The sequence below is a fragment of the Cebus imitator genome, unplaced genomic scaffold (genome assembly GCF_001604975.1).
Source record: "Cebus imitator isolate Cc_AM_T3 unplaced genomic scaffold, Cebus_imitator-1.0 Scaffold518, whole genome shotgun sequence".
NCBI classification, from domain to species: Eukaryota; Metazoa; Chordata; class Mammalia; order Primates; family Cebidae; genus Cebus; species Cebus imitator.
This window is the reverse complement of record NW_016107833.1, coordinates 1,132,709-1,157,417: the sequence shown is the minus strand read 5'-3', so window position 1 is coordinate 1,157,417 and position 24,709 is coordinate 1,132,709. Positions and strand designations below refer to the sequence as shown.

The window sequence follows — 24,709 nt, the reverse complement described above, 5'->3', positions numbered from 1 at the left end:
TCTGTTGGGGAGAAATAGGGGAGGGACAGCAGGGGGTGGGGAGTTGGTGGGGGGATGGCATGGGGAGAAATGCCAGATATAGGTGAGGGGGAGGAAGGCAGCAAATCACACTGCCACGTGTATACCTATGCAACAATCTTGCATGTTCTTCACATGTACCCCAAAACCTAAAATGCAATAATAAATATATAAATAAATAAATAAATAAACTCATTGTAAAAATTTATGCTATACAAATGCTTATAGGAAAATGTAAAAATCACTGTAAATCCTGCCTCTTAAGATTTAGAAGGACCTCACGTTATTCCTGCATGCAGAGACATACTCCCACACACATTTTACCCTACATTATATTATCATATAATGGTAAATTAAGCACATAATAAATGATATATGCTATATGTGCTGCTTTGAGACTTTTTCGTTTATTAGTATGTCAAAGATATGTTTTCCCTTAAATAAAAATCATCATTTCAATGGTTATAGGATATCATTACATACATATATGTCTTAATCTGTGCACAAAATAACATAGACTGGGCTTAAACAACACACATTTATTTCTTAATGTTTGGGAGCTGGGAAGTCCAAGATCAAAGTGCTAGTAGATTCACTGCCTGTGAGAACCCCATTGCAGATGGGTATGCAGATACTCACCTTCTTGCTGTATCTCACATAGGGGCAGGGTGGGGAGAGAAGAGAGATCTGGTCTCTTTCTCTTCTTATAAGAGACAAATTCTATCTGTGACCTCATTTAACCCTAATTACCTCCCAAAGTCCCCACCTCCTAATATCACCACGTTGGGAGTTGAGGTTTTAATACATGGATTTTAGGGGAGACAAACATTCAGTTCATAACATTATACCATGAGTCAGTTCTCGTTTGCTCCCATATACAGCACAGGGATGTGTCTTCCTGTGTGCGATGGTCACTCCAGTATATACTCCTCTAAGTGGAATTGCTGGGTCAAATGGGATGCACATTTCAACTTTTGATTATATTACCAACAGCTTTGAAAGAAGATATTCAGCACATTCCATGTAGAGTATGCATCTCTCCCTTCCCAAACCTACACCAACGCTGAACATCATAAATCTTTTTACAATTTAATAATTTATAAGTGCCTATTTTTATTGGTGTTCTTCCAATTCTAATTGAACATGTTTTAAAATATTTATTGGCGATTTATATGTCTTCTGAAATTTACCTATATATATCTTTGTCTATTTTTCTATTAAGCCATCTTTTTCTTATTGACTTTCAAAACCCTTCCAGGATTTTTTTGTTTGTTTGTTTTTTTTGAGGCAGTCTCTGTTTCCTAGGCTGGAGTGCAGTCTCAAGATTTCAGCTCACTGCAACCTCTGCCTCCTGGGTTCTAGTGATTCTCCTGCCTCAGCCTCCCGAGTAGCTGGGATTACAGGTGCCAACCACCATGCCTAGCTAATTTTTGTAATTTTAGTAGAGACAGGGTTTCACCATGTTGGCCAGGCTGGCCTTGAACTCCTGACCTCAAGTGATCCGCCCACCTCGGCCTCCCAAAGTGCTAGGATTACAGGCATGAGTCACCATGCTTGGCCCCTCCAGGATATTTTTTAATTAAAAAAAAAAAAAGGTGCAGATTAAGAATGGACCCTTCTCCAAAATATACATCAAATGTATGCATTCTGAGACTAATGAGCTATCCTGTCTGGGGACGAACGATGCTAGTGACCAGCAGCACTTCCTTTGTTAAAGTTTTGGAATGCAGCTCCTCTGCTGTCTCGTCATTTGCGGACCTAAGGTAGGTGAGGAAGCCCGCGTTGGAGAGGTGGCAGCCCTCCAGACTCGAGGCAGCTGCTGCCAAGGCTGCCCTTGCTGAGTGGTCCTCATTAATGGCTCAGCCAGGATCCTGTGATCTTTGCCTGTGATCCCTTTCCCTTTCCTAGCCATACATCTTTTCTTTACTGCTGTATAATTCTAATGAGATTGCCCTGGGTCAGTCATATTAGAGAAATGATGAGCAGCAGAGAAAAGAAAATTCACAAGATGGCAATTTTTAAAACAAAATTTGTTTTTGGCCTTTACCCAAGAGTGGTTTTCACGGTCAATAAACCACAAGCATATATATGTGTTGATGAGGAGGAAAATTTATTATTTAATTTGAACGCTGGGGCTGGGCTTGGTGGCTCACACTTGTAATCCCAGCACTTTGGGAGGCCAAGGCGGGTGAGGTCAAGAGTTCGAGACCAGCATGGCCAATATGGTGAAACTCTGTATCTAATAAAAATGCAAAAACTATCCGCATGTTGTGGCACATGCTTGTAATCCTGGGTGTTCGGGATCTTGAGGCCCGAGAATCGCTTGAACCCGGGAGGTGAAGGTTGCAGTGAGCCAAGATCATGCCATTGCACTCTATCCTGGGTGACAAGAATGAAACTCTGTCTCAAAGAAAATAAGTAATAATATGAGCCCTGAAACAATTAAAGGGGGAAGGAATTTAGGGATCCTATAGGGATGATGTAGGATAAAAATTTTATATTTAATGTGGGATTGAATAAAGTCTGTTCACTTTGGCCTAAAACCTTTCATTGTTCTTAAACAGTTTCATTCGTTGGCTCCCATGTACTATCGAGGCTCGGCTGCTGCTGTTATTGTGTATGATATTACGAAGCAGGTAAGAATGTCTCCTTCAGAATTTAGATGCCATTTATGGCAGGTGTCTCACTTAGGGAGACTGAAGCTGAGACGTCACTGCTTGCATCTTGCCAGTAGCCTGCCACTATATATTGAGTTTATTTCATGTATATGTAACAAAACATCCTATATTATCTGCTAAATTAAACAACAGTGACCATTCATTCTTAAAACTGACTGTAGAGGTAAAGTCATGACTGCTAGTACTATTTTGCAGAACGTCAGCTTTTTAAGAAAAGGAAAATTGATTTTAATTTCTGCATGCTTTATAATTATGGAATACTTATTTTTTTTAGTGTTTCAGACATACTACATACTACTTAAAATACCAAGCATAACATTTATGTGTATATAAGTGAATATGTGTGTGTATGTATATATAATATAAATATATTTTTATTTATCATGTTGAAGGTCTTAGACTTCCATCAACAAGTAACTGCAGTGGTTTGATGACATTTTTTCCCACTCCTGCAACTTGAGTTATTTACTTTTTTCCTCTGGATAGTTGCCTCAGCACCTAAGACTGTTAGTCTAATGACCCATCACTGTTACCTTCCACAAATTCCTGACCGCTTCTACCTAAATGTGGCGTGTTGTCCTCGGCCTGTTTTCTAGAGGACGATTGTGAGTGAAGGCCAAACGGGAAGACAGGACTCTAAATATATAAGTTTATTTCTAGGTGTAAGCATGAGCATTTACTTAGTCCTGTTATTCTTATTCATGTGCGGAGTCCAGGCTATCATTTTATATTGATTTTGCTATATAAATTTATAGGAGAAAATCACAGATACAGTTTTCTTAACTAGATCGAGCTTTAATTTTGGAAAACTTTATATGGTCTATTTAAGTGTATTTCAGCTAACGTTAACTTGTGCCTAGCCAGAGGTAGTATGTTAATCTGCATGAGTCTCCTAAAAATATTTTTCTCCATTAAATTGTACTGGGCTTGTATTTCTACTTGGTTGAAATATTACATTGAGGGATCTTTCCAATGAGGCGTGTATACTGTTGTTTTAGGATTCATTTTATACCTTGAAGAAATGGGTCAAGGAGCTGAAAGAACATGGTCCGGAAAACATTGTAATGGCCATCGCTGGAAACAAGTGCGACCTCTCGGATATTAGGTAACATGCATTTAAATCTCTTTTGTGTAGATTTTATCCTCCATCTCTGAATGTCATCCTTGAGTGTACAAAGTGTCACACCTCTGTTATGTCTGCCGTCAGTGTAATAACTTAATTAACGGCCTTTCACATGTGGTGGGCAATATGGCATTGATTCAACCAGTGAAGAAACAAGAGAAAATGATAGGGAAACGCAAATCTGATGTACCCTACAGTGATAAATAATAAAATCATAACTCCTGTACATGACACAGTTACATCCCTGACTCTACATATCTTTGGGCTAGATGGTTTATTATTTCTGTTGTTACTTTTTCCATTATTATTATCATTATTCCTACTAGCACAATTTTAGTAACACTTTTCTATGGTAATGACCATTAGAATTCTTAATATTTTTCATAGTATACCTGTTTGTTTTAGTTCTAGATTTTATCTTAAGGATATAGTCAAGTACATAATATCACCATTTTGTTCTGAAATCAGAATACGACACATTGTATATGAGTACCTTGACTTCCCCCAGTGGTGTTGGGTTATTGAACTTGCTGTAATCTGGAAAGAAGTTGTGAATCCAGTACACATGAATTAGAGATTTGATGATAGCTTTACCTAGCCTGGTAAGCTAGGTATTTTGCTAAATAAACACATTATTTTTAAAAAGGAAATAGTAAATTTGTGGTATCTCCATTCCCTTGGTTAATTTCATTCTCAGGAATTCTAGTAGTTGATTTTCATAAAGACAACTACATCATGATTCTCTTTTTGTTAATCAAAATGTGATTAAACCAAAGTGAAATAAATAGTGGAAATGGATCTTGCAAAAGCTCTTAACATAGCATTTAACAAATTGTTCTGTTTCTTTGGGATTTCAAAAGCTTTATATCACATTGCATCTGGTTGGTTTATAATAACAGCCATAAACACCACTTAATCGTTTGTTTTTCTGGGATTTGGACAAGTCTTTAAAATTCCCAGACTTAGTTCGGATATCTACCTTCTTTACTGTAATCCTCAATCAACTTGCTTGTCTAGTGTTCCCAGCAGAATCACCTTAACCTTTGTCATGGGAAGGGCAAGATAGGTGGGTAGAGACTACTGTTGGCACTATCTCTAACATCCCCTGATTATGGGACTAATGTGCACCTTTAAGTGGAACCAAGTCCTATGTATTGCGGGAATGCTGATGGACTAGAATTTAAGCAGAAAACGTTTTAAACTTGAATAGTATCAGTTAGGATTCTTGGTTACATGGAACCAAAACACAATTCAGGAGAAAGGGGAATTTATTGGAAGGACTGGCATCCACATGGTAAAAACAGAACTGCCTTGAGCTCTGGCATTTGACATGTTCCAGAGTTAGTCTCTGGAGAGATTCTGGCCTGGCATTCTCTTCATTTCTAGTCTAAAATGCCAGGGAGGAATTCCCCACGTTAAGAACAGGCGTATATGGCAAAGAGGGAGTTGGGTAGTAGGAGATGATATTTCCCAGCATGACTATGAGAATGGGAAGGCAGGTGGTCTTGAAGAGGGGCAGTTCCTAGAAAAGTGAGTCTGGCCAGACAAAACATCTGTGACATACTGGTGTGGCCACCAGCACCCAAAGATACTCTGTGTTTCAGGGTGGAATTCGCCTTTTATGCACAGGTACAGCATTCTTCTTGATGGCCATTCTGATTTGTGCTCAGCTGATTCTTATATGTGCAATTTTCAAAGTGCCCCAGCTAACATAATCTATTCATCTAACTTCCAACCGTGAATTTATTTGCAGCTTCTCTATCCCCAGTGGGAGAAAATGCAGGGCCATCGAGCTGCTACCTCTAGTGGTAGTGTCATGGGGCCACTGTCCCATGCATCCTGCCTCCCTGGTAGTATCTTTTCTCCTCTTGTTTGGCCTCAGCGAGGTCTGAATGTGGCTCCTCGAGATCCCACAATTGTGTTTTAAAGTGTGGCATGTATATCTTTTGTTATACACAGTTATTTTAGATGGTACTTGTTATTAAATCAGGCAACAAGAAGCTGACTGCCTTCAGGCCTCTGATTAGGTCAATTAGAAAGACTAGTTGAACACAAATTAATTTTTAAATTTTAAACATTTAATATGTTGTATTGAGGTAAATTACAAAACATCACATTCACTGGTTTTAAATGTACAGTTTCATGAATGTTAGTATATTTTTAGAGTTGTACAATCATCTCATGTCTAATTTTAGAACATTTCCATCACTCTGTGAAGAATGTCATGCCATTTATAGTCACTCTAAATTTCCAACTCCTTCTAGCCCTGGTAATCACTAATCTACCTTTCGTTCCCCTAAATTTGGACATTTTTCTGGACATTTTATATAAATGGGATCATATAATATGTGGTCTTTTGTGACCACCTTCTCTCAGCTAACATAATGTTTGAGTAGCATGTGTCAGTCATGCATTCATTTTTATGGCTGAATAATATTTCATTGTATGGATATACCACATTTACCACGTGTGCATTTATTCATGCTCATGTTAACATTTGAATTGTTTCTACTTTTTTGCTATTATGAAAAATGTTGCTGCGAACAATCATGTACAAATTTTGTGTGCATGTATGTTTTCATCTCTCTAGGATATGTACCTAGGAGTGGAATTTCTGTGTCATATGATAGCTCTGTTTAATAATTTGAGGAACTCAACAACTGTTTTCCAAGGTAACTGCAAGATATCCACATCCTCACACTTATTACCTGTCTTTTTGATTATAGACATCCTAGTGGGTGTGAGATTGTGTCATTGTGGTTTTCCTAATGACTAATGATGTTATAATAAATATCTTTTCACATGTTTATTGGCCTTTTATATATATTCTTTGGAGAAATGTCTCTTCAAATTCTTTGCCTAAATTTTAGTTGGATTATTTGTCTTTTTCTTTATGTATTCTGAATAAAAGTTTCTTATCAAACACATAATTTGCAAATATTTTCTCTCATTCTGTGGGTTGTCTTTTCACAATTTTTACTGTGTGCAGAAGTTTATGTCCAGTTTATCATGTTTTTCTTTTATCTCTTGTGCCCAAGTGATTGGCTAATTGGATATCACAAATATTTATTAATATTTTCTTAGGCTTACATTTAGGTCTGTCATCCACATTGAGTTACTTTTTGTATGTAATGTAAGATAGGGGTTCAAATTCATCTTTTTCCGTGTGGATATCTAATTACCCCAGCACTAGTTGTTGAAGAGATGATTTCTTTCCCATTGAATCTTTTGGGGGTCTTTGTCAAAAACTAGTCAACCATAAATGTGGTCTTATTTTTGTGCTTTTAACTTTATTCAGTTGATCTATATGTCTGTCCTGATATCAGTGTTACACTATTTTGATGGCTGCAGCTTTGTAGTAAGTTTGAAATTAAAAATTGATTCTATCAACTTTGTTCCACTTTTCAAGATTGTTTGACATTCTGGACCCTTAACATTTTCATATGAATTTTAGGACCTATTTCTTAATTTCTGAAAAATAAAAGGCAACTCTGATTTTAATAGAAATTTTGTTGAATCTTTAGGCCAATTCAGGTATTATTGCCATCTTAGCAATTTTCAGTCTTCTGATGCATCTGCATGAAATGTCTTTTCATTTTATTAGGTCTTCTTTATTTCTTTTAGCAACGTTTTCTATCTTTCAGTTTACAAGCCTTGCATTTGTTTTATTTATTCTTACTTGGTTTTTCTTGATGATATTGTGAATGGCATTATTTTCTTATTTATGGCATTGCTTTTTGTTAGTGTGTAGAAATACAATTGACTTCTGTGTGTTTATCTTGTATTCTATAACTTTCCTGAACTCATTTATTAATTTTAGTTGTTTTTAATAAATTATCTGGAGTTTTCTATGTACAAGATTATATTATCTGGGAATAAAGACAATTTTACTTCTTCCTTTCCAATATGGGTGCCTTTTAGTTCTTTTTCTTGACTAATTTCTCTGACTGGAATCTCTAATACAATCTGGAATAAAAGTAATGACAGCAGACATTCTTGTTTCTAACTGATCTTAGGAATGAAGTGTTTAGTCTTTCTCTAGTAAGTATCACATTAACTTTGGTTTTACATATATCATTTTTTTTCCGTTGAAGAAATACCCTTCTGTTCCTAGTTTGTTGAAGGTTTTTTGTCATGACCAAATGTTGGATTTTTTCAAAAATTTTCTTGCATCTTTTGTTGATGATCATGTAGTTTTTTGTCCTTTATTATTGATATAATCTATATCATTAGATATTAATTGACGTTTGGATGTTAAACCAGCCTTGTATTCCTGGGATAAATCACACTTGGTCATGATACATAATCCTTTTTATACATTGCTGGGTGTAGTTTGCTATTGTTTTGTTAAGGATTTTTATGTCTATATTCATAAAGGGTATTAGTCTGTAGTTTCCATTTCTTACAATATCTTTGTCTGGCATTGGTATCAGGGCAATAATAATCTTGTAGAATGAGTTGGTAAGTGTTCCCACCTCCTCTATTTTCTAGAAGAGTTTGTGAAGGATCTATGTCATTTCTTTTTGTTTTTCTACATCAACTTGGTCTCCATGATGTCAATGCTTTGTTATTTGCTGTGTAGTTCATAGTATTCTTTTATAATCTTTTTTTCTTAATCCCATGACCAATTAAATAATCCTTCTAATTTGTGTAAAGTCAGTAGTGATGTCACCTCTTCCATTCCTAACTTTATAAATTTGAAACATCTCTTTTTTTCTCATTTAGTCTAGCTGACAGTTTGTCAACTTTGTTGACCTTTTCAAAGAACCAATGGTTTTTGGTTAATTTCTTTTCATTGTTTTTCTCTTGTATTTATTTATCCTCTAATTGTTATTTTCTTCCTCCTGTTTGCTTTGGTTTTGCTTTGCTCCTCTTTTTCTAGTTTGCTAAGCAGAAGGGTTAGCATATTTATTTGAGATTTTTTTAATGTAGGCATTTATAGTTATAAATTTTCCTCTAAGCACTTCTCTAGCTGCATCTTACAGGTTTTGATATCTTGTTTTTAACTAACCTCAAAATGTTTTCTAATTTGTGTTCTAACCCATTATTTATTTAGTTAGCATATTGTTTAATTTCCACGTTTGTGCAATTCTCAAACTTTGACTTTTGATCATTTCTAATTTAATTCCATTATAATCTGAAACACACTTTGTGTGATTTTCACTATTTTGCATTTATTGAGGCTTGTTTTATGGCTTAGTATATGGTCTGTCCTGGGGAGTGTTCCATGTGAGCCTGATGCCACTAAGTTTTTAACACGTTTTTGTTTTTTGTTTTTTTTTGAGACGGAGTCTTGCTCTGTTGCCAGGCTGGAGTGCAGTGGCGCAATCTCTGCTCACTGCAACCTCCGCCTCCTGGGTTCAAGCGATTCTCCATCCTCAGCCTCCTGAGTAGCTGGGACCACAGGCACGTGCCATCACGCCCAGCTAATTTTTGCATTTTTAGTAGAGACGGGGTTTCACCATGTTGACCAGGATGGTCTCGATCTCTTGACCTCGTGATCCACCCGCCTCGGCCTCCCGAAGTGCTGGGATTACAGGCGTGAGCCACCGCGCCCGGCCTTAACACCTATTTTTGTACTTGCTATTCTTCCGTAGAGAGAGAGAAAGTATCAGGTTGAGGGCCTTCTGCAGACAACTGTATCTAACTAGAGTTTAATTATATTTTGTCTTTATCATATTTATTTTTTAGGATTACATTCTTTTTATGATAGTTGACACTAGTGTTGCATTTATGACAGTGATATAAAATTTCTTTTAAAATGCTAAAAAGTTGATTTATGCACATGATATGATTATCTACATAGAAAATCCTAAAGAATATACCAAAAAAAGTTCTAAAAATACTAACTGGATTCAGCAAAGTTGTGGGATACAAGAACAACATGGAAAAATCAATCACATTTCTATATATTACTACTAACAATAAATATGCAGAAACTGAAATTTAAAACACAGTATCCTTTACAATTGCTCCAAAGAAAATGAAATACTTAGGCATGTATTTAACAAAACAAATATAGGAGCTGTATGCTGAAAAGTACAAAATGTTGATGAAAGAACTCAAGTAAAACTTGAATAAATGGAGAGACATATTATGTTCATGAATTGAAAGTCTCAACATAGCAAAGATGTTCATTCTCTTCAGATCGAGTTATAGGTTTAAATGAAATTTCTGTCAAAATTTTAGCAAGGTTTTTTGTAAACATAAATAAGCATATTCTAAAATGTAAATAGAAAATCACAGACACTGAATAGCTAAAATGATATTGACAAAGAAGGATGTAGTGATACGAATCACTGTGTTCTATATGAAGGTTTACTATATAACTACAGTAATCGTGAAAATATGGCATTGGCAGTGAGATGGATGCATAGATCAATGGAACAGAGAAGATAACCCAGAAATAAATCCACACAAATGTGCTCAGTTGACTTTGTTTGTTTGTTTGTTTGTTTGGAGATGGAGTCTCACCATTTTGCCAGGCTCGAGTGCAGTGGCACGATCTTAGCTCACTGCAACCTCCGCCTCCCAGGTTAAGCAATTCTCCTGCCTCAGCCTCCTGAGTAGCTGGGACTACAGACGACCACCACCACACCCAGCTAATTTTTTGTATTTTAGTAGAGATAGGGTTTCACCATGTTGGCCAGGATGGACTTGATCTCCTGACCTTGTGATCTGCCCACCTCAGCCTCCCAAAGTGCTGGGATTACAGGCCTGAGCCATTGCACCCTGCCTATGCTCAATTGATTTTTGGACAAAGATGCAAAAATAGTTCAACCGAAGAAGCAATTCGACTGACGACCTTTTCAACAAGTAGTGTAGACACCAATAGGCAAAACGAAAACAAAAACAAACCTCAACCTTATATAAAATTAATCTAAAATGAATCACAGGCTTTAATGTAAAATGTTGACCCATAATACTTATAGAAAAACTTCTACAAGAAAATAAATTTAAAGATCTGCAGTTAGGCAAAGAGTTCTTAAACTTATCATTAAAAGCACAATGTATATAAGAAAATACTGATAAATTGGACACCCTTAACATTAAAAATATTTGCTCTGTGAAATATTGATATGTGAATAGGATGAAAGACAAGCTACAGACTAGGAGGAAATATTTGCAAACTATCTATAAGGGATTAGTACATAGACTATATAAAGAACTCTCAAAACTTATATGAAAAACAACTTGAAAATGGGCAAAAGACATGAACAGACATTTCACTTGAGAGAATAGGAAGAGGGTGAGAAAGGATATGAAACGACATTTAATATCATCATCAGACCCATCAGAATGGCTAAAATAAAAATCAGCGACAACACCTAATGCTGGTGAGGATGTGGAAAAACTGAGTCATCCATACGTTGCTGGTGTGAATGCAAAATGGCACAGCCACTCTGGAAAACAGTTTGGCATTTTCTTACAAAACTAAACATCCAATTACCATATGGCCTAGCAATCACATTCTCGGGCATTTATCCCAGAGAAATGAAAACTTATGTTCACACAAAACCTGCACATGAATATTCATAGACACGTTATTTGTAATAGTCCTAAAGTGGGATCAGCCCAGATGTCCTTCAGCTACGAATGTCTAAACAAACTGTGGTGCATCCATACCATGGACTACTACTCAGCACTAAAAGTAAGCAAACTGCTGATACGTGCAGCTTGAATGCATCTTCAGGGGAATTGTGCTGAGTGAAGCCAGTCCCAAAGGTTTCACAGTGCATGGTTCCATTTATATAATGTTTTAGAAATAGAGGATAGATTACTGATTGCCAGGGTCTATGGTAAGGGGAAGTAGGAGTCGGGGATAGTAGGAAGTAGAAGTAGGAGGAAAGTGGGCAACTAAGAGACCCTGTGGTGTCAGCACTGCTCTGTGTCTTGTCTGTGGTGGTGAACAGAGGAACCTACACAGGTGATAAAATTGTATAGAGCTTAACTCACATACATAAGTGCATACAAGTAAAACTGGAGAAATCTGAATAAGATAGAATACATCAGTGACAATGTCCTCCTTGTGATACTATACCATAGTTTTCCAAGATGTGACCATTTAGGGTAACTGGGAAAAGTATATGAGGAATCTCTTGGTACTGTTTCTTACAACTACATGTAAATGAATCTATGGTTATTTCAGTAAAAGATCTGATTAACAAAAAGTTAGTTTAGATAAAAATAATGAATATTAGAACAGTGAGTTGATGGTGTGTGTCATATATGTGCATTATATATATGTACATATGGCAAAAATTACAAATGGGGATGGATGTATTTGACTAAAGTTTTATAAACACACTGGGCCAAATGATTAACCATCCCCAGCACACCTAAGGTACAAAAGAAAAATAGGGTAACTGTATTAAAAAAAACTCCCATTTAGGAAAGAGGAAAAGGGAAGCCTGCTGCATGGGTCTCTGCCCAGATTGTCTGTCTCCTGGGAGACAGGAATAGTCGGTAAGTGATAGGGCCTGGGAACCTAGTGGGCACCAGCTTGTTGACTTGTTTCTATGGCAGGGGAGTCACTTCTTGGTCAGCAATCTGGCTGCTCCAGATTCTGCCTGCTGATATAATTTTTCTGGGGAGTTAGCCAAACCTCTAAACCCCAGACCTTATTCAGAGCTTGACCTTCTTTTACTCTAATCCCAAAGTACTTTGCTCTCCTGTATTTCCCAGAAAACTGTATTTGATTTTTCACTGGGGGTTGTAGCAGGACAGTATGTAGGGGTGTGTGTGTGTGTGTGTGTGTGTGTGTGTGTGTGTGTTTGTGTGTGTGTATAATTGTGGATATAGATGTGTGTGTATGTATGTGGGTGTGTGAGAGCATATGTGTAGATGTATGTGTATATGAGCATGTGGTGTGTGTAGATGTGTATGTGTGTGTAGGTATGTGTGTGAGAGTGTGTATGTAGGGGTGTGTGTGTAGATATATGTGTGCATAGATGTGTGTGTGTAGATGTGTGTGTGTGTGTTGGTGGAACTGATCTCATCCAACACACTTTGGTTGTGTAAGCTTGTCGATCCTTGGAAGGAGCTCTGCCTGGCATATTTTCAGAATGTGCTGGATGGAAGTGGAATTAGCCCTCCAGCCTTGACTCTACCCACTTAAAGCATTTGAGTGCAGAATTACTTGGCAGAGATGCCTGTTCAGTGTGTTTCATCTTCCTGCATGTTCCAGAAGATGATATACAGGTCCGCCCCACTCCCAGAGTGGAAGGCATTCAGAGGCATCTGGTCAAGCACATTCAGGATTTTCAGGCTGGATTTTTTTCTAGGTTCCTGATCTTGGTGAGAGTTTTTCCTATCTCCAGCAACCCTAAGCAAAATCTCCCTCTGCTCAAATTATTGTGAAACTGAAGTAATGTAGGTCTCTCTGAATTCAATGTGTCTCTCAACAGAAAGCAAAGTGGAATGTGAGAACACTGTCCTGGACTTGCACAGAGTAGGTGCTTAGGGGTGTCACCCTCTTTCCTTTCTGCTGCTTTTCTCCCTCCCCATGGGAGAGGAGCTCCCAGGGGCGGAGAGTGTGCAGTTCCTGAGGGGGCAGGACATTTTCTTCTCCCCACCATCTGCTGATGCTGGAGTTAGGCTTGCAAAGTTGGGGACATTTTAGGGACAGACAGAGTTGCAAGAAAATAAGAACCTCAACTGGATTGAATCCACAGGACCTGGGGTACCAGCTGGCTTGCCTGGTCAAGATGGCAGGAGAACCTAGCCTACGTGCTGAGCTAGGGCTGGCAGTGAGTTTCTGAACAAGTAGCACGTGGCATGGGGCTAATTCAAGGTCTCTGCTATTTTAGGAGGGCAGGTTGGCCTAGGGTCTAGATAGAAAAGAAAGCTTCATCTCAGAAAGTCCAGGGAGCCCAACGGGAGACTGCAAGGCCTTTTCCTGGGTCTTGCAGAAAAAGCAGGGCAGTTGAGTCTTGCAAAGAAAAAAAAAGATAAATACGTTGTAACCTTGCCTCAGTGGTTAAAAGTTTCATGAACTTAAGAATCCATAGGGCACTTGTTAAAAATTCCAGTTCTAGGAACCAGGTCCAGAGATTCTGATTTAATAAGAAGAGGGAGGTGAGGATATATGCATTTAAAAAAGTGATCCTTTTACAAGTTGTCCAAGGGTCATTCTTGGAAAAGCATTGCTTTTGGCAGTAGGAGTTCACGGTAGAGAAGAATGAGGAAGTCCCAGAATCTATCCTGGCATCTGTCCAGGTCTCTAACTGCAGGCTGCACTGCCTGGGCTTCTCTCTTGCCCTTCAGGCCTCCTGGAGAATGGAAATAATGACTCATCATCATTCAGGTTTCAAAAGTGGTACCAGTTATGCTAAGCACATTAACCCAGGAACAGAAAACCAAATACTGCATGCTCTCACTCATAAGGGAAGGGTAAACCTTGGGCACTCATGGACATAGAGATGGGAACAGACACTGGGGGTTTCAGAGGCGGGAAGGAGTTGGGGACCGGTTGCAAAACTTCCTCTTGTATGCTCAGTACGTGGGTGACAGAATCAGTTGTATCCTAAACCTCAGTGTCACTCAGCATACCCATGTAACAAACCTGCACATGTACCCCCGAATCTAAAATAAAAGTTGAAATTATTGGCCAGGCAGGGTGGTCACACCTATAATCCCAACACTTTGGGAGGCTGAGGTAGGCAGATCACCTGAGGTTGGGAGTTAGAGACCAGCCTGGCCAACATGGTGAAACCCCGTCTCTACCAAAAATACAAAAATTAGATGGGTGTGGTTGTGCGTGCCTGTAATCCTAGCTACTCGGGAGGCTGAGGCAGGAGAATTGCTTAACCTGGGAGGCAGAGCTTGTAGTGAGCTGAGATCACACCAGCGCATTCCAACCTGGGTGACAGAGTGAGACCGTCTCAAAAAACAAACAATAACAATAAAAAAGTTGAAAGTATTAAAAAAACACACACACACACACACACAACAATGACATCATTGGCCATTCATCTTTCATCTCTTCCAAAGCATTTCCAGGGGATCTCTGTCCTGACCCCTTCATACCCCATATTCATAATCACCAGGAAAAGAAATGTGATTGGGTTCAAATTAATATGAGGCTCCCCTGTTGGCCAGCACCCTGTACCCAGCCACCTTCTGTATGGTTCAACTCCCTTATATCCAGCCTGTACTTGGTTGCCTTTGGCTTGGGTAGGGGGTTAAGGTCACCTTTGACTCTTGCCAATTTGAAACTCTTTCAGGCTTCCCTGGTCATTTTTGGACATTGTCCTTCATTTCATGGCTTCTAATGGAATTGTTTTTCAAGCTCAGGGGTCTCCTTTTGGCATTTCCTTGGAGTTCCACCTCTCACTGGTGTATTTAGGGCCACAAATGAATCAGAAGGATGAGGGAGAGAGAGATCAGGAAGTGCTGATGGGAGAAGACCCCTCAGACCTAGTTACTTTATCTTACAAGTGGTAGCAGTGGGAAGTTACCCAACAATAGTGACGACAGAGGCTGGGTTGGGAAGTGGGGAACCTTCTTCTCAGAGGTGGTGGGTAATGACGTTGAGATGACTCTGCTGTTACTGGTTGCCTCTGCCCAAGATTCCTCCTACTCTCCCATAAATACAACCCAGGAGATGCTCAGGGGCTGTTCCCATGCTCTCCCACCTCTTCTGAGAGATGGATTCCTGGTCTCTAAGATCTTATGGAAGCACTCTGGTGCCTCTCACGGAAACACTGGGAGGGGTAGGTGGGGCTACTGCCAGGGAGTCAAGAATTCCTTTCTGGAGTAGAGGTTGTACACCAAGGAAAAGGGCATCTGGTGTTAGAAGTGAAAACAGGGTAGGGTAGGAGGAAGGAAATTCGTCTTATCAGCTCTCAGTCATTTGATTAGCAAATACGTTTTGGTGCTTCTATTGTGGCAGCAAAGTGCTGTAAGAATAGAAAAGAGAAAGTCTTTTCCTTCTAGCTATTAATGTTTACTTCTATTTGGGCAGCCAAGAAAAGAGGTGGGAAAATATCTGATGAGCAATATAAGACTATATTTAATAAGGTTCCAGTTGGTCTGATGAGTTCAGAATGGACAGAGGAGTTCAGAAAAGGGAGGGGTCAGAATCATCTGGAGTGACTAGGAAAGGCATGGGATGACATGTGTCCCAGGTGGGGCATGGGCCACAGGCAGTTACAGATGTGTTGGAGGAGGAAATTCTAGGAAGGAGGAAGAACAGGGACAAAGGCCTGGAAGTGGGAGTGAGTGTGGCACGTGCTGGCAGGGAGGGGCTGTCAAGAGTATCTTGACAGCTTGTCCTGGGGAGTAGTGGGAAAGACAGCGGGATGGTGTGGGTCTCAAAAGCATGCAGAGTGGGTGGGCTTGATGTGCTTGGCCAGGATGGCTCCTGACCTGACTTCCCCATTGCCAGGCAGCCAGAGCACTGTTTTCATCTGAGTCTGTTGTGGCCCCAAGCTCCTCCGTAATGCAATGCCTCAGGTAGTCACTACCAGTTAAAGAGAGCAAACCTATTGGCCATCCTCCAAGGAGGCTGTGGGAGCCATTCTGGAGTCTTGAGTAAGCACATGACTCATGCAATTTCCTGTGCAATCTAGAGCTGGAAACAGGGTGGGCCTGTACTTCCACAGTGTACACCCACCAAGTTAGAAACACCACCAGCCGTCTCCTCAGTTGTTTTACATTTTTGGATAAAGTTGTGGTTTTTAGCAGATTAAAAATATATTTGGAAATAAATACTTTTTACTGAGAATAATAAATTAAATTGTTTTCATCTTTTACATGTGACTCTAAAATTCATTCTGGTCTTGATAGTGAGCCACAAATGGGTAGGGGAGTTTCTTAGAAATTACACAAACCAAATAACAGAATTTGAAATGCTGGCCCATAAAAATCCAATTTATTCCAAATACTAAAAGCACTAAAGCCAGTGACCATCAAAAGACCTAAAAAAAGTCATGGCAAGTGTTAAATGCACTCAGCGTTTTCCTTATGTGAGATAACAAGGAAGAATAGAGTCAGTGCTGTTAAAATGTGTGTTCTCTGAGATGTGCCTGTCCGTGTTCTGTGACTGAAGCCGTGCGGGTGGCCCTGCCCATTCACCCACTGCTATCACAGGAGGAGGGAAGGAGCTGAAGACTGAGCTGCCCGGAGAGCCCGGCAAAGGCATCTGGAACCTCCCTTTCTTTCTTAATTAAAAAATTCTCAAAGAAGAATATATAAAACATGGAAATTGTAACGAATATTGTGGTAATAAAATGAACAGCCACGTAACTGTGCCACAGAGCCCCCTTCCCCAATCGTATCCCCTTCTCTCCATCCAGAAGTAACCACTCTTCCGACTTTGGTGATAATTACTTGTTTTTGTTGTGCTTTACACCTATGTCTACATTTTCCAAGCAATGGATTCGCCTGTTTTTGAACTTTGTAAACGGAATGAGACTGTATGTGTCCTGTGAAGATGTGTCTTTCACTCAGCATGCTTGTTAGAGTCACCAGATAGAGGCTAGCTGTGGTTTCTACATATTCATTGCTGCCTACTGATGTTTTATGAGTGGAACACAGTTTATCTACTCATTCTATTGATGGATACTTGAGTTATTTCTGGCGTGGTATTATTATGAACATTGCTACCTAAACGTTGTTGTACAATTTGTTGCTCTGTGTAAGCATTTCTCTGGACTGAGGTAGGTAAGAATTGAATTGCTGAGTTACAGAGTGTGCACACCATCAGTCTTACTAGGTAATGCCAGAGTCTTTCAAGGTGGCATGGAACATGCCAGTCGTGCGTGAGACTTCCTGCAGCGCTGCATCCTTGCCACACTTCAGAACTGTGATCCTTCAGGGCATATAGTGACATCTGACAGTAATTTCAATGTACATTTCCCTAATTAACTGTAAAGTTGCCATCTTTTTATATATTTATTGGCCATTTAAGTTTCCCCTTCTGTGAAGTGCCTGTTCAAATCTTTGCCATTTTTCTGTTGGGTTTACTGTAATCTTGTTTATTTTTAGGATTTTAAAAAATACATACTTGATGCTATTCTTTTGTCATCTCTATGTGTTGAAACGACCATCTTCAAATTTAGGTCTTATCTTTCCATTTTCTTTATGCTGTCTTTTGCTTTTTTAAAAATAATAATAATAATAATAATAATTATTATTATTATTATTATTTTGGAGATAGGGTCTTACTCTGTTGCCCAGCTGGAATGCATAGCTCACTGCAGCCTTGAACTCCTGGGCTCAAGTGATCCTTCTGCCTCAGCCTCCTCAGTAGCTAGGACTATAGATGTGTACCACAATACCCAGCTACTTTAAAAAAAAAAAAAAAAAGTATGTGTTTGTAGAGATGGGGGTGTTGCTATGTTGCCAAGGCTGGTCTCAAACTTCTGGCCTCAAGGGATCCTCCCACCTCGACCTCCTAAAGCTCTGGGATTATAGGCATGAACCACTGCACTCAGTTCTTTTTTTCATTTTTAAAGAGACAGGGTCTTGCTATGTTGCTCAAGTTGGCTATTCACAGTGGCTATTCACAGGTGTAATTCCACCACTGATCAGCACTGGAGTTTTGACCTTCTGTATTTCCTACCTGGGCCAGTTCACCCCTCCTTAGGCAACCTGAGTGTCCATCACTCCTGGGAGGTAACTATATTGCCATGAAATTTAGTACAGATACCAGATTGACATGGTGCACTACAGCCCAGAACTCTGGGGCTCAAGTGATTCTCCTGCCTTAGCCTCCCAAGTAGCTAGGACTACAGGTGCATGCCACCACACCTGGCTGTGTTGTCTTTTCATCATCAGAAGTCCTTAATTTTTATGTAACATGATTTATCAATTTTTTTCTTTCTGGTTTATTTGGGGGAAAGAACCGCCCTCAAAATTAGATTTATAATTTTAAGAAATCTTATTTTTTAAATCGTTCCATACTTCCAAGATCAGAAAGGTATTCCCCTAATATTAGCTTACTCCCTTGGTATTAACTATCTTTCATAAGCTTTAAGTTTTGATTTTCCTATCTGTCTTGAAATCACTTGAAATGGATTTTTATGTATATGCTGCTTAATTTTTCCCATGTAGACACCCAGCTGTCTCGGCATTATTGGTTGTAAAGTCCACTTTTCCCTACAGCATTATCTCTGTCATACGTCATGTGTCATGTGCACAGTGTGTTTCTCGGGCTGTCTCCTCTGTTCCACCTGCTGACTTAGCCATTCTTAAACCAATAGTGCACTAACTTCATTATTATACCTTTATCATCAGTCTTGATAAACAGTCTGGACTTATGCTGTGGGATCTTTAATCAATACTTGTGGGCCCCAGAAAAGATTTTATGAGCACACTGAAGTGTGGGTGTGGACGTGTTATGATCTGGGGGAGCCTGGGCATATGTAGTACTTTGGGTTATGATGTTATCTATTTTGTTGCTCAAATGATTCCAGCTTTGGCCACTGGGGTCTCTTTCTGTTGGCTCCTGTGTCCCTTTGACAGTTGCCTATCGTTTTGGTTTTTGAGCAGTTCCTTACTTTCTGACACAACAAGCTGTTTCAGACTTACCTTGTATATTTTTGGCTCCAACCCTATAGTCAGCCTAACTTCTTTTCCCAAATTAGGACTCCACAGGAATCACAGTCCTTTCTTCAAGGAGCTCAGCCTAGCAGTAGACAGCCTCTTTGTAGGCAGGACCAGGCTTCCCTGCAGCAGAAGGGTACTTGAAATCAGGGTAATGAGCCTCAGTAGGGACAGGCCACCACGCTGCCCTGAGAGAATCGTGTGTGGATGCGGGGCTGTGGCATGGCCCTGCTTTCACCCTCTAACTGTGCTGTAGGGCCAGGTAGAGCCTGCAGTGGCCTGAGCCAGGGCTGCCGTGAGCTCTTTCCACTCCCCAAGGCATTGCATAAGTAATGTCACTTTCTATTTGCACAGCAAAATCAGGAACACGGTTTTCTAGAACATGGGGTGCCTCTCCTCCCTGCAGCCCAGCAGTTGGTCTATCCTGGGTGGTGGGCCCTTGTTTGTGTTAGAGACGGAACACTCTGCAGGGTTCCAAGTGGTCAGTTGTGGCCCACAGGCCACTGGCAAGTGGAGGCAGAGCTGTGGAGCCCTTGGAAGCCACAGAGGGTCTGCTGCCCGCCACGAAATGCCTACTCAGCTGCTAGTGGCCCCCTGTGGGTGGCAGTGTTAGTGATATACAGAATCCTGGGACTAGGGCCAGTGACTCTATGGATACGCTGAGTGATCTGGGCATGCACTGCTGTGGTGGCCTTTGTGGTCAGGAGGCGACATGCGGTGAGAAGAAGGGAAGAGCTGGCCCAAAGGGATTCAGCCCAGGGTGAAGTCCGTGGAAAGGCATGGCCAAGAGGGAGCCAGCATCCCAGGCATGGTGGCCTCACGTTGCCCATGCCAGAGGCCACTCTTTGATTGCTCCAAACCCTCTGCTGGAGGGTTCAAAAGGAAATGAGCAGGTCTTCCCCCAAATGAGCTTCTGAAAAAAAGCATGAAAAAACAACCTCCTGAACATCCCCGAATGACTGATGCAAAGCACACCCTGCACGCTTTACAGCGCGAAGATCTTCAGGGGCAAACTGGACAATCTGAATGACAGCATGAACCATCAGCAGCCTGCAGAGCTGCCTGGCCAAGAAATTGCCACATGGAAGCAATGCTTGCAGGCAAAGAAGGAGAAGAAGGAAAGGCTGGAGCAGGCAAAGGCAGGAGTGGAACAGGCTGCAAATATTGGAGTGAAGCACAGACCTTCCTAGCCCACACTCCTCCGAGCATCTGCTCAAGGGCAGTAGGGACCACGTGGAGGACAGGAACTTGGCAATGATGGGGAATGGGGAAGCAGGACATGGCAGTCCCCCAGCATTCCTACCAGAAGTCCCTCTGAAGATTGGATAATGATGGTGACTAGGTGTGTCTTTCAAATATCCTGAGGAGGAGACTGGAGAAGCAGACATACAGTCCTGGAAAGAAATCCAAAGGTGTAAAGAACTCACAGCAGAAGTCCAAAGTCTACCAGTGGGCAGGCCTCTGCAGGGCACAAGGGCACAACTGGAGAGGGATCTCCCAAAGCTATAACCAGGGTTTCCCGCTGCTTGCACCGCACTGAGAACCCATGATGGTGTCTCATGGGAGTCCACGGAGGAGGACACCTACTGCCTGGACCTCGACCAGAGACTTCGAAAGGTGTATAAAAATGTGAACTGCACGTCAGACTTGTGACCACTACAAAAAGATGGCCTAAGACCTGGCCCAGGAATTCAAAAAAGACACTTCCAGTTTTCATAGGGAGATCTTCTTCCATGAGAAAATGACCCAGGAAAGCCGGGTGGCTGCTATGTCCACTGAGAGAGTGTTCCAGGCACTTTGGGAAGAAAATGACCACAGAAGGCAGAGGCCGGCTGATTTCAAGGCCAAGTTCCTTTTGGGGCGGTGCTTTGGCTCCTGAAGTGCCGCCCGCAGGCCACAGGGACCCGGAAGTGCTGGGGAGACCATGGGCTGTCAGGGTCCCCAGAAGGGAGGCGGGTCACGATGTGAGGGCTTGGGTCTAGAGCACCTGCCAGTTCAATTCTGTTTTCCCTGTAACCAGGTCCTGAACGCCCAGAGCCTCAGCAGAACATCAGCAAGTGCTGCTCCCTTTAAGGCACTTTTGATTGTTCTCTTGCTAGTTGAGTTTATTAGTTGATACTGAAGTTATTTGTACTGATGTTTGATAGATGGCATTAGGATTGTAAGGTACTATTTTTCAAATAAAGATTGGTTAACATAATTCTTACAAATTCATGATTTCCACATCTCTGGGCCCTCCATAAGTACCTGAGATAAGGTGTTACATTTTCATTTAGAGAAGGGGCCCCTCTTACCTCAACATCATTGTGTTTGATATGGATAGGAAGGTTTAAAACAAAGATCATTTCTTATCTATGAGCTCTTTTTAGAAAACAGTACAGTAAATTGACTGGAATAAACATTGGTGCCAAAAGTCATAAAGTTCTTTGTCTCTGACCCAGAATACTTGGGTCTTCTGTCGTCATCCATTGACTATATCAGATGATTTTGACTTATAAATAGGATAAAGTCAATCCCTTCATGCCTTTTATGAGACAGATGGGATACTGATAGAGATACGACCTTCTGGAATAGAGCCAATTAATGCAATTTAAGGGGAGTCCTTGAGATTCAGTGGTAGATATGTTGAACAAATTATATAGTCTTTTGTCCAACAAATAGTTCTCCACTATGCAGCCTTTTCTTTTTTTCTTTCTTTCTTTTTTGAGACATGGTTTCGCTCTTGTTGCCCAAGCTGGAGTGCAGTCTCAGCTCACTGCAACCTCTGCCTCCCAAGTTCAAGCGATTCTCCTGCCTCAGCCTCCCTAGTAGCTGGGACTACAGGCAGACACCACCATGCCCAGCTAATGTTTGTTTGTATTTTTAGTAGAGACGAAGTTTCACTATATTGGCCAGGTTGGTCTCAAACTCCTGACCTCAGGTAATCTGCCCGCCTCAGCCTACCAAAGTGCTGGGATTGCAGGTGTGAGCCACCTCTCCCAGCCTACTATGCGGCCTTTTAATAAGAGGGACAAACCTGAACAGCAGGTCGTAGGATCAAAAACACCTTTCCTGTAGGCATGTTTATCCCCTCACTAATTCAGCTGTCAGTCCATCGTGACAATTAGCAATAAATGTCTTCTGGGGTTGAAGGGGAAGGTTCTTCTACCAACTTCAGACATTGTTTACAGAGACATAAAGAAGTCTTAAAGAAATATTCAAAGTTCAAGAAGAATGGACATAAGTTCTTACTGATCCCTCTAACTCTAATCCAGAACCACAGGCCCTATTCTAATCTTCTTTGGAGGTGGGGGAAGGATGTTAAAAGTCATCAGCTACTGAATGATTAAACAGAGTGGTAAGCTCTGTTCCTGGGGATGTTCTTAGAAGACGGAGTAATCTCTTTAGCTTTCACTTCACATACTGCCTCGAAGCTTCAGCATTTCGTAATGTAACTTCCATTAATTTTAAGAACTACAACTATTTCAGTGATTACTTTCAAATGGCACAGTTTTTACTTATAGTTGATCTGTTTCCTGTTTACTTAGGAAGTGGGTTGTAAACAAGTTAATTATCATTACTGCCAACCCTAATTGAGTGCCTACTGTGTGCATGTGCGTAGTTTATGTCGACCCTCCCGTCCCATGAAGTTTCTATCTTTTTCCTATCTATCAATAAGGAAAACGAGACACAGATTGGTCAAAGAGTTGATCCTAGGTCCTGTAGCTAAGATGGTGTAGGGCCCAGCGTCAGACCTAAGTGGTCTGTCCCAGAGCCTGCGACTGTCAAGGTATCTTACATTTGCTAAGAAGTACAAACAGGACCCATGACGGAGAGTAATTTCCAAACTGCCCCTAGAGAAAACGGCAGCTCATGTGATCCTGCCCAGAGGATTTAGAGTCAACAACTCTTTCCAGTGGTTCTTTCTCTGGCCTCTTCAGGACTAGCCTGAATTTCTGTCAGGAGAAGGGGATTAAAAGGCAAAGGAATGGCCACTCCTCTAGAGAACCTGTTTCCTGCCCAGTCCCTGTTGGATTCCAAATTCTGATGTTTTCCATGAGAAACAACCCATTTAAATCTGTGACAAGAATCTGACACTGCTCGTTTGAACTTGGCACTGGGACTTTAGCCCCAGGTGAATAGCAGTTAAAGACGTGTGTTATTAAGTAGGTGAGGTCCATTGGGAACAGAAATTCTTCCCGGTACACGGTTGTCAAGTGCTTTAGCTGTAAGTGATCCTCGGAATGTGTTATTATCTCATTAGATATTTCCTGTTAAGGGAGTGGTTATTCTTTGTTTTTCCAAAGAAGTTTATTTTAGTTTTTTTTTCCATCTCACAGGTGAAAATCCAAGTGTCTGTAAGAACAAGCATTTTAAACAGAGATTTTGCTGCTTTAATTGTTGTTAAAATGGTTGCCTCATCTGTGTGTTACATAGACATCTTGGGTATTTAGAGAAAATATGAGCTAAGGGTAGCATAACAGACTCTGATTATTCATTTCAGTGGGTGCTTGCAGGAACGGGGCGGGCTGTGAGAATGCGTCAGAGCACACACAGCCTTTGCAGCCCCCTGCAGCCCTCCTCTGCTTGATTTTGAAGAAATGTTGTGAATGATTTTCCTTGTTTTTGGCTGCAATACCTTAAACATGTGGGATGGTTTTCACAGAAAATAATTCCCCCAGACAGTTAACAGCCTCCTCCTGCTCACCGCTGCTGTGCTGCTCATGGCCAGCTTAGTTGGGCTTTTATGATTGACCTTGGAAGGGAGCTGTGGCCAGGGGAGAGAGTAAATACAGGGCAAAAAAAAAATAATAATAATGAGATGTTAAATGTTACATTCCAGGAGTGTGGCAGAATATAATATGCTTAGTTTTTTTCTGTTACAATATTTTAGAAATATAATATGCATGCTAGAACACATATGAACTATGAACCACCAAATAATGTGTTTTAGGAAGTGCTAATGAGTCCGCTCATCTTTTTCTTTTTTTACTGTAAAATGGTGCCTGAGCAGTGTATATTTTTTTGTGCCCTAGGTATAGTCATCTTGATACACATATCCAAACTGTTGGCTTCATAGTATCAGATTCTGAATTGGATAGCCTGAAAAAGTATCAGACTCCACTTTTTATAGTCCGCCTGCAAGAATTATTCTCCAGCAGGCCTGAGAGCTGTTGGGAAGCTTGCTGCAATGTAGACTTCTGGGCCTTGCTCAGTAGACATTCCAGTTCTGTAGGTCTGGGGAGATTTAGTGTGTTAGGAATGGAGTGCAACACAAAGGGACAGTCAGTGTGTGAGGAACGGGGTGGGACACGGGGACAGTCAGCGTGTGAGGAACGGGGTGGGACACGGGGACAGTCAG

At 40.7% G+C, this 24,709-nt stretch overlaps 1 protein-coding gene across 1 annotated transcript in view; it reads left to right on the top strand.

Annotated features, from left to right (window-relative positions):
- Positions 1 to 24,709, top strand: part of RAB31 (RAB31, member RAS oncogene family) — a 153,774-nt gene that overhangs the window by 103,443 nt on the left and 25,622 nt on the right. Inside the window, exons 4-5 of the mRNA XM_017514167.2 lie at positions 2,583 to 2,654; positions 3,695 to 3,801. Coding sequence (XP_017369656.1) covers positions 2,583 to 2,654; positions 3,695 to 3,801 — 179 coding nt within the window. The remainder of the gene's footprint in view (positions 1 to 2,582; positions 2,655 to 3,694; positions 3,802 to 24,709) is intronic.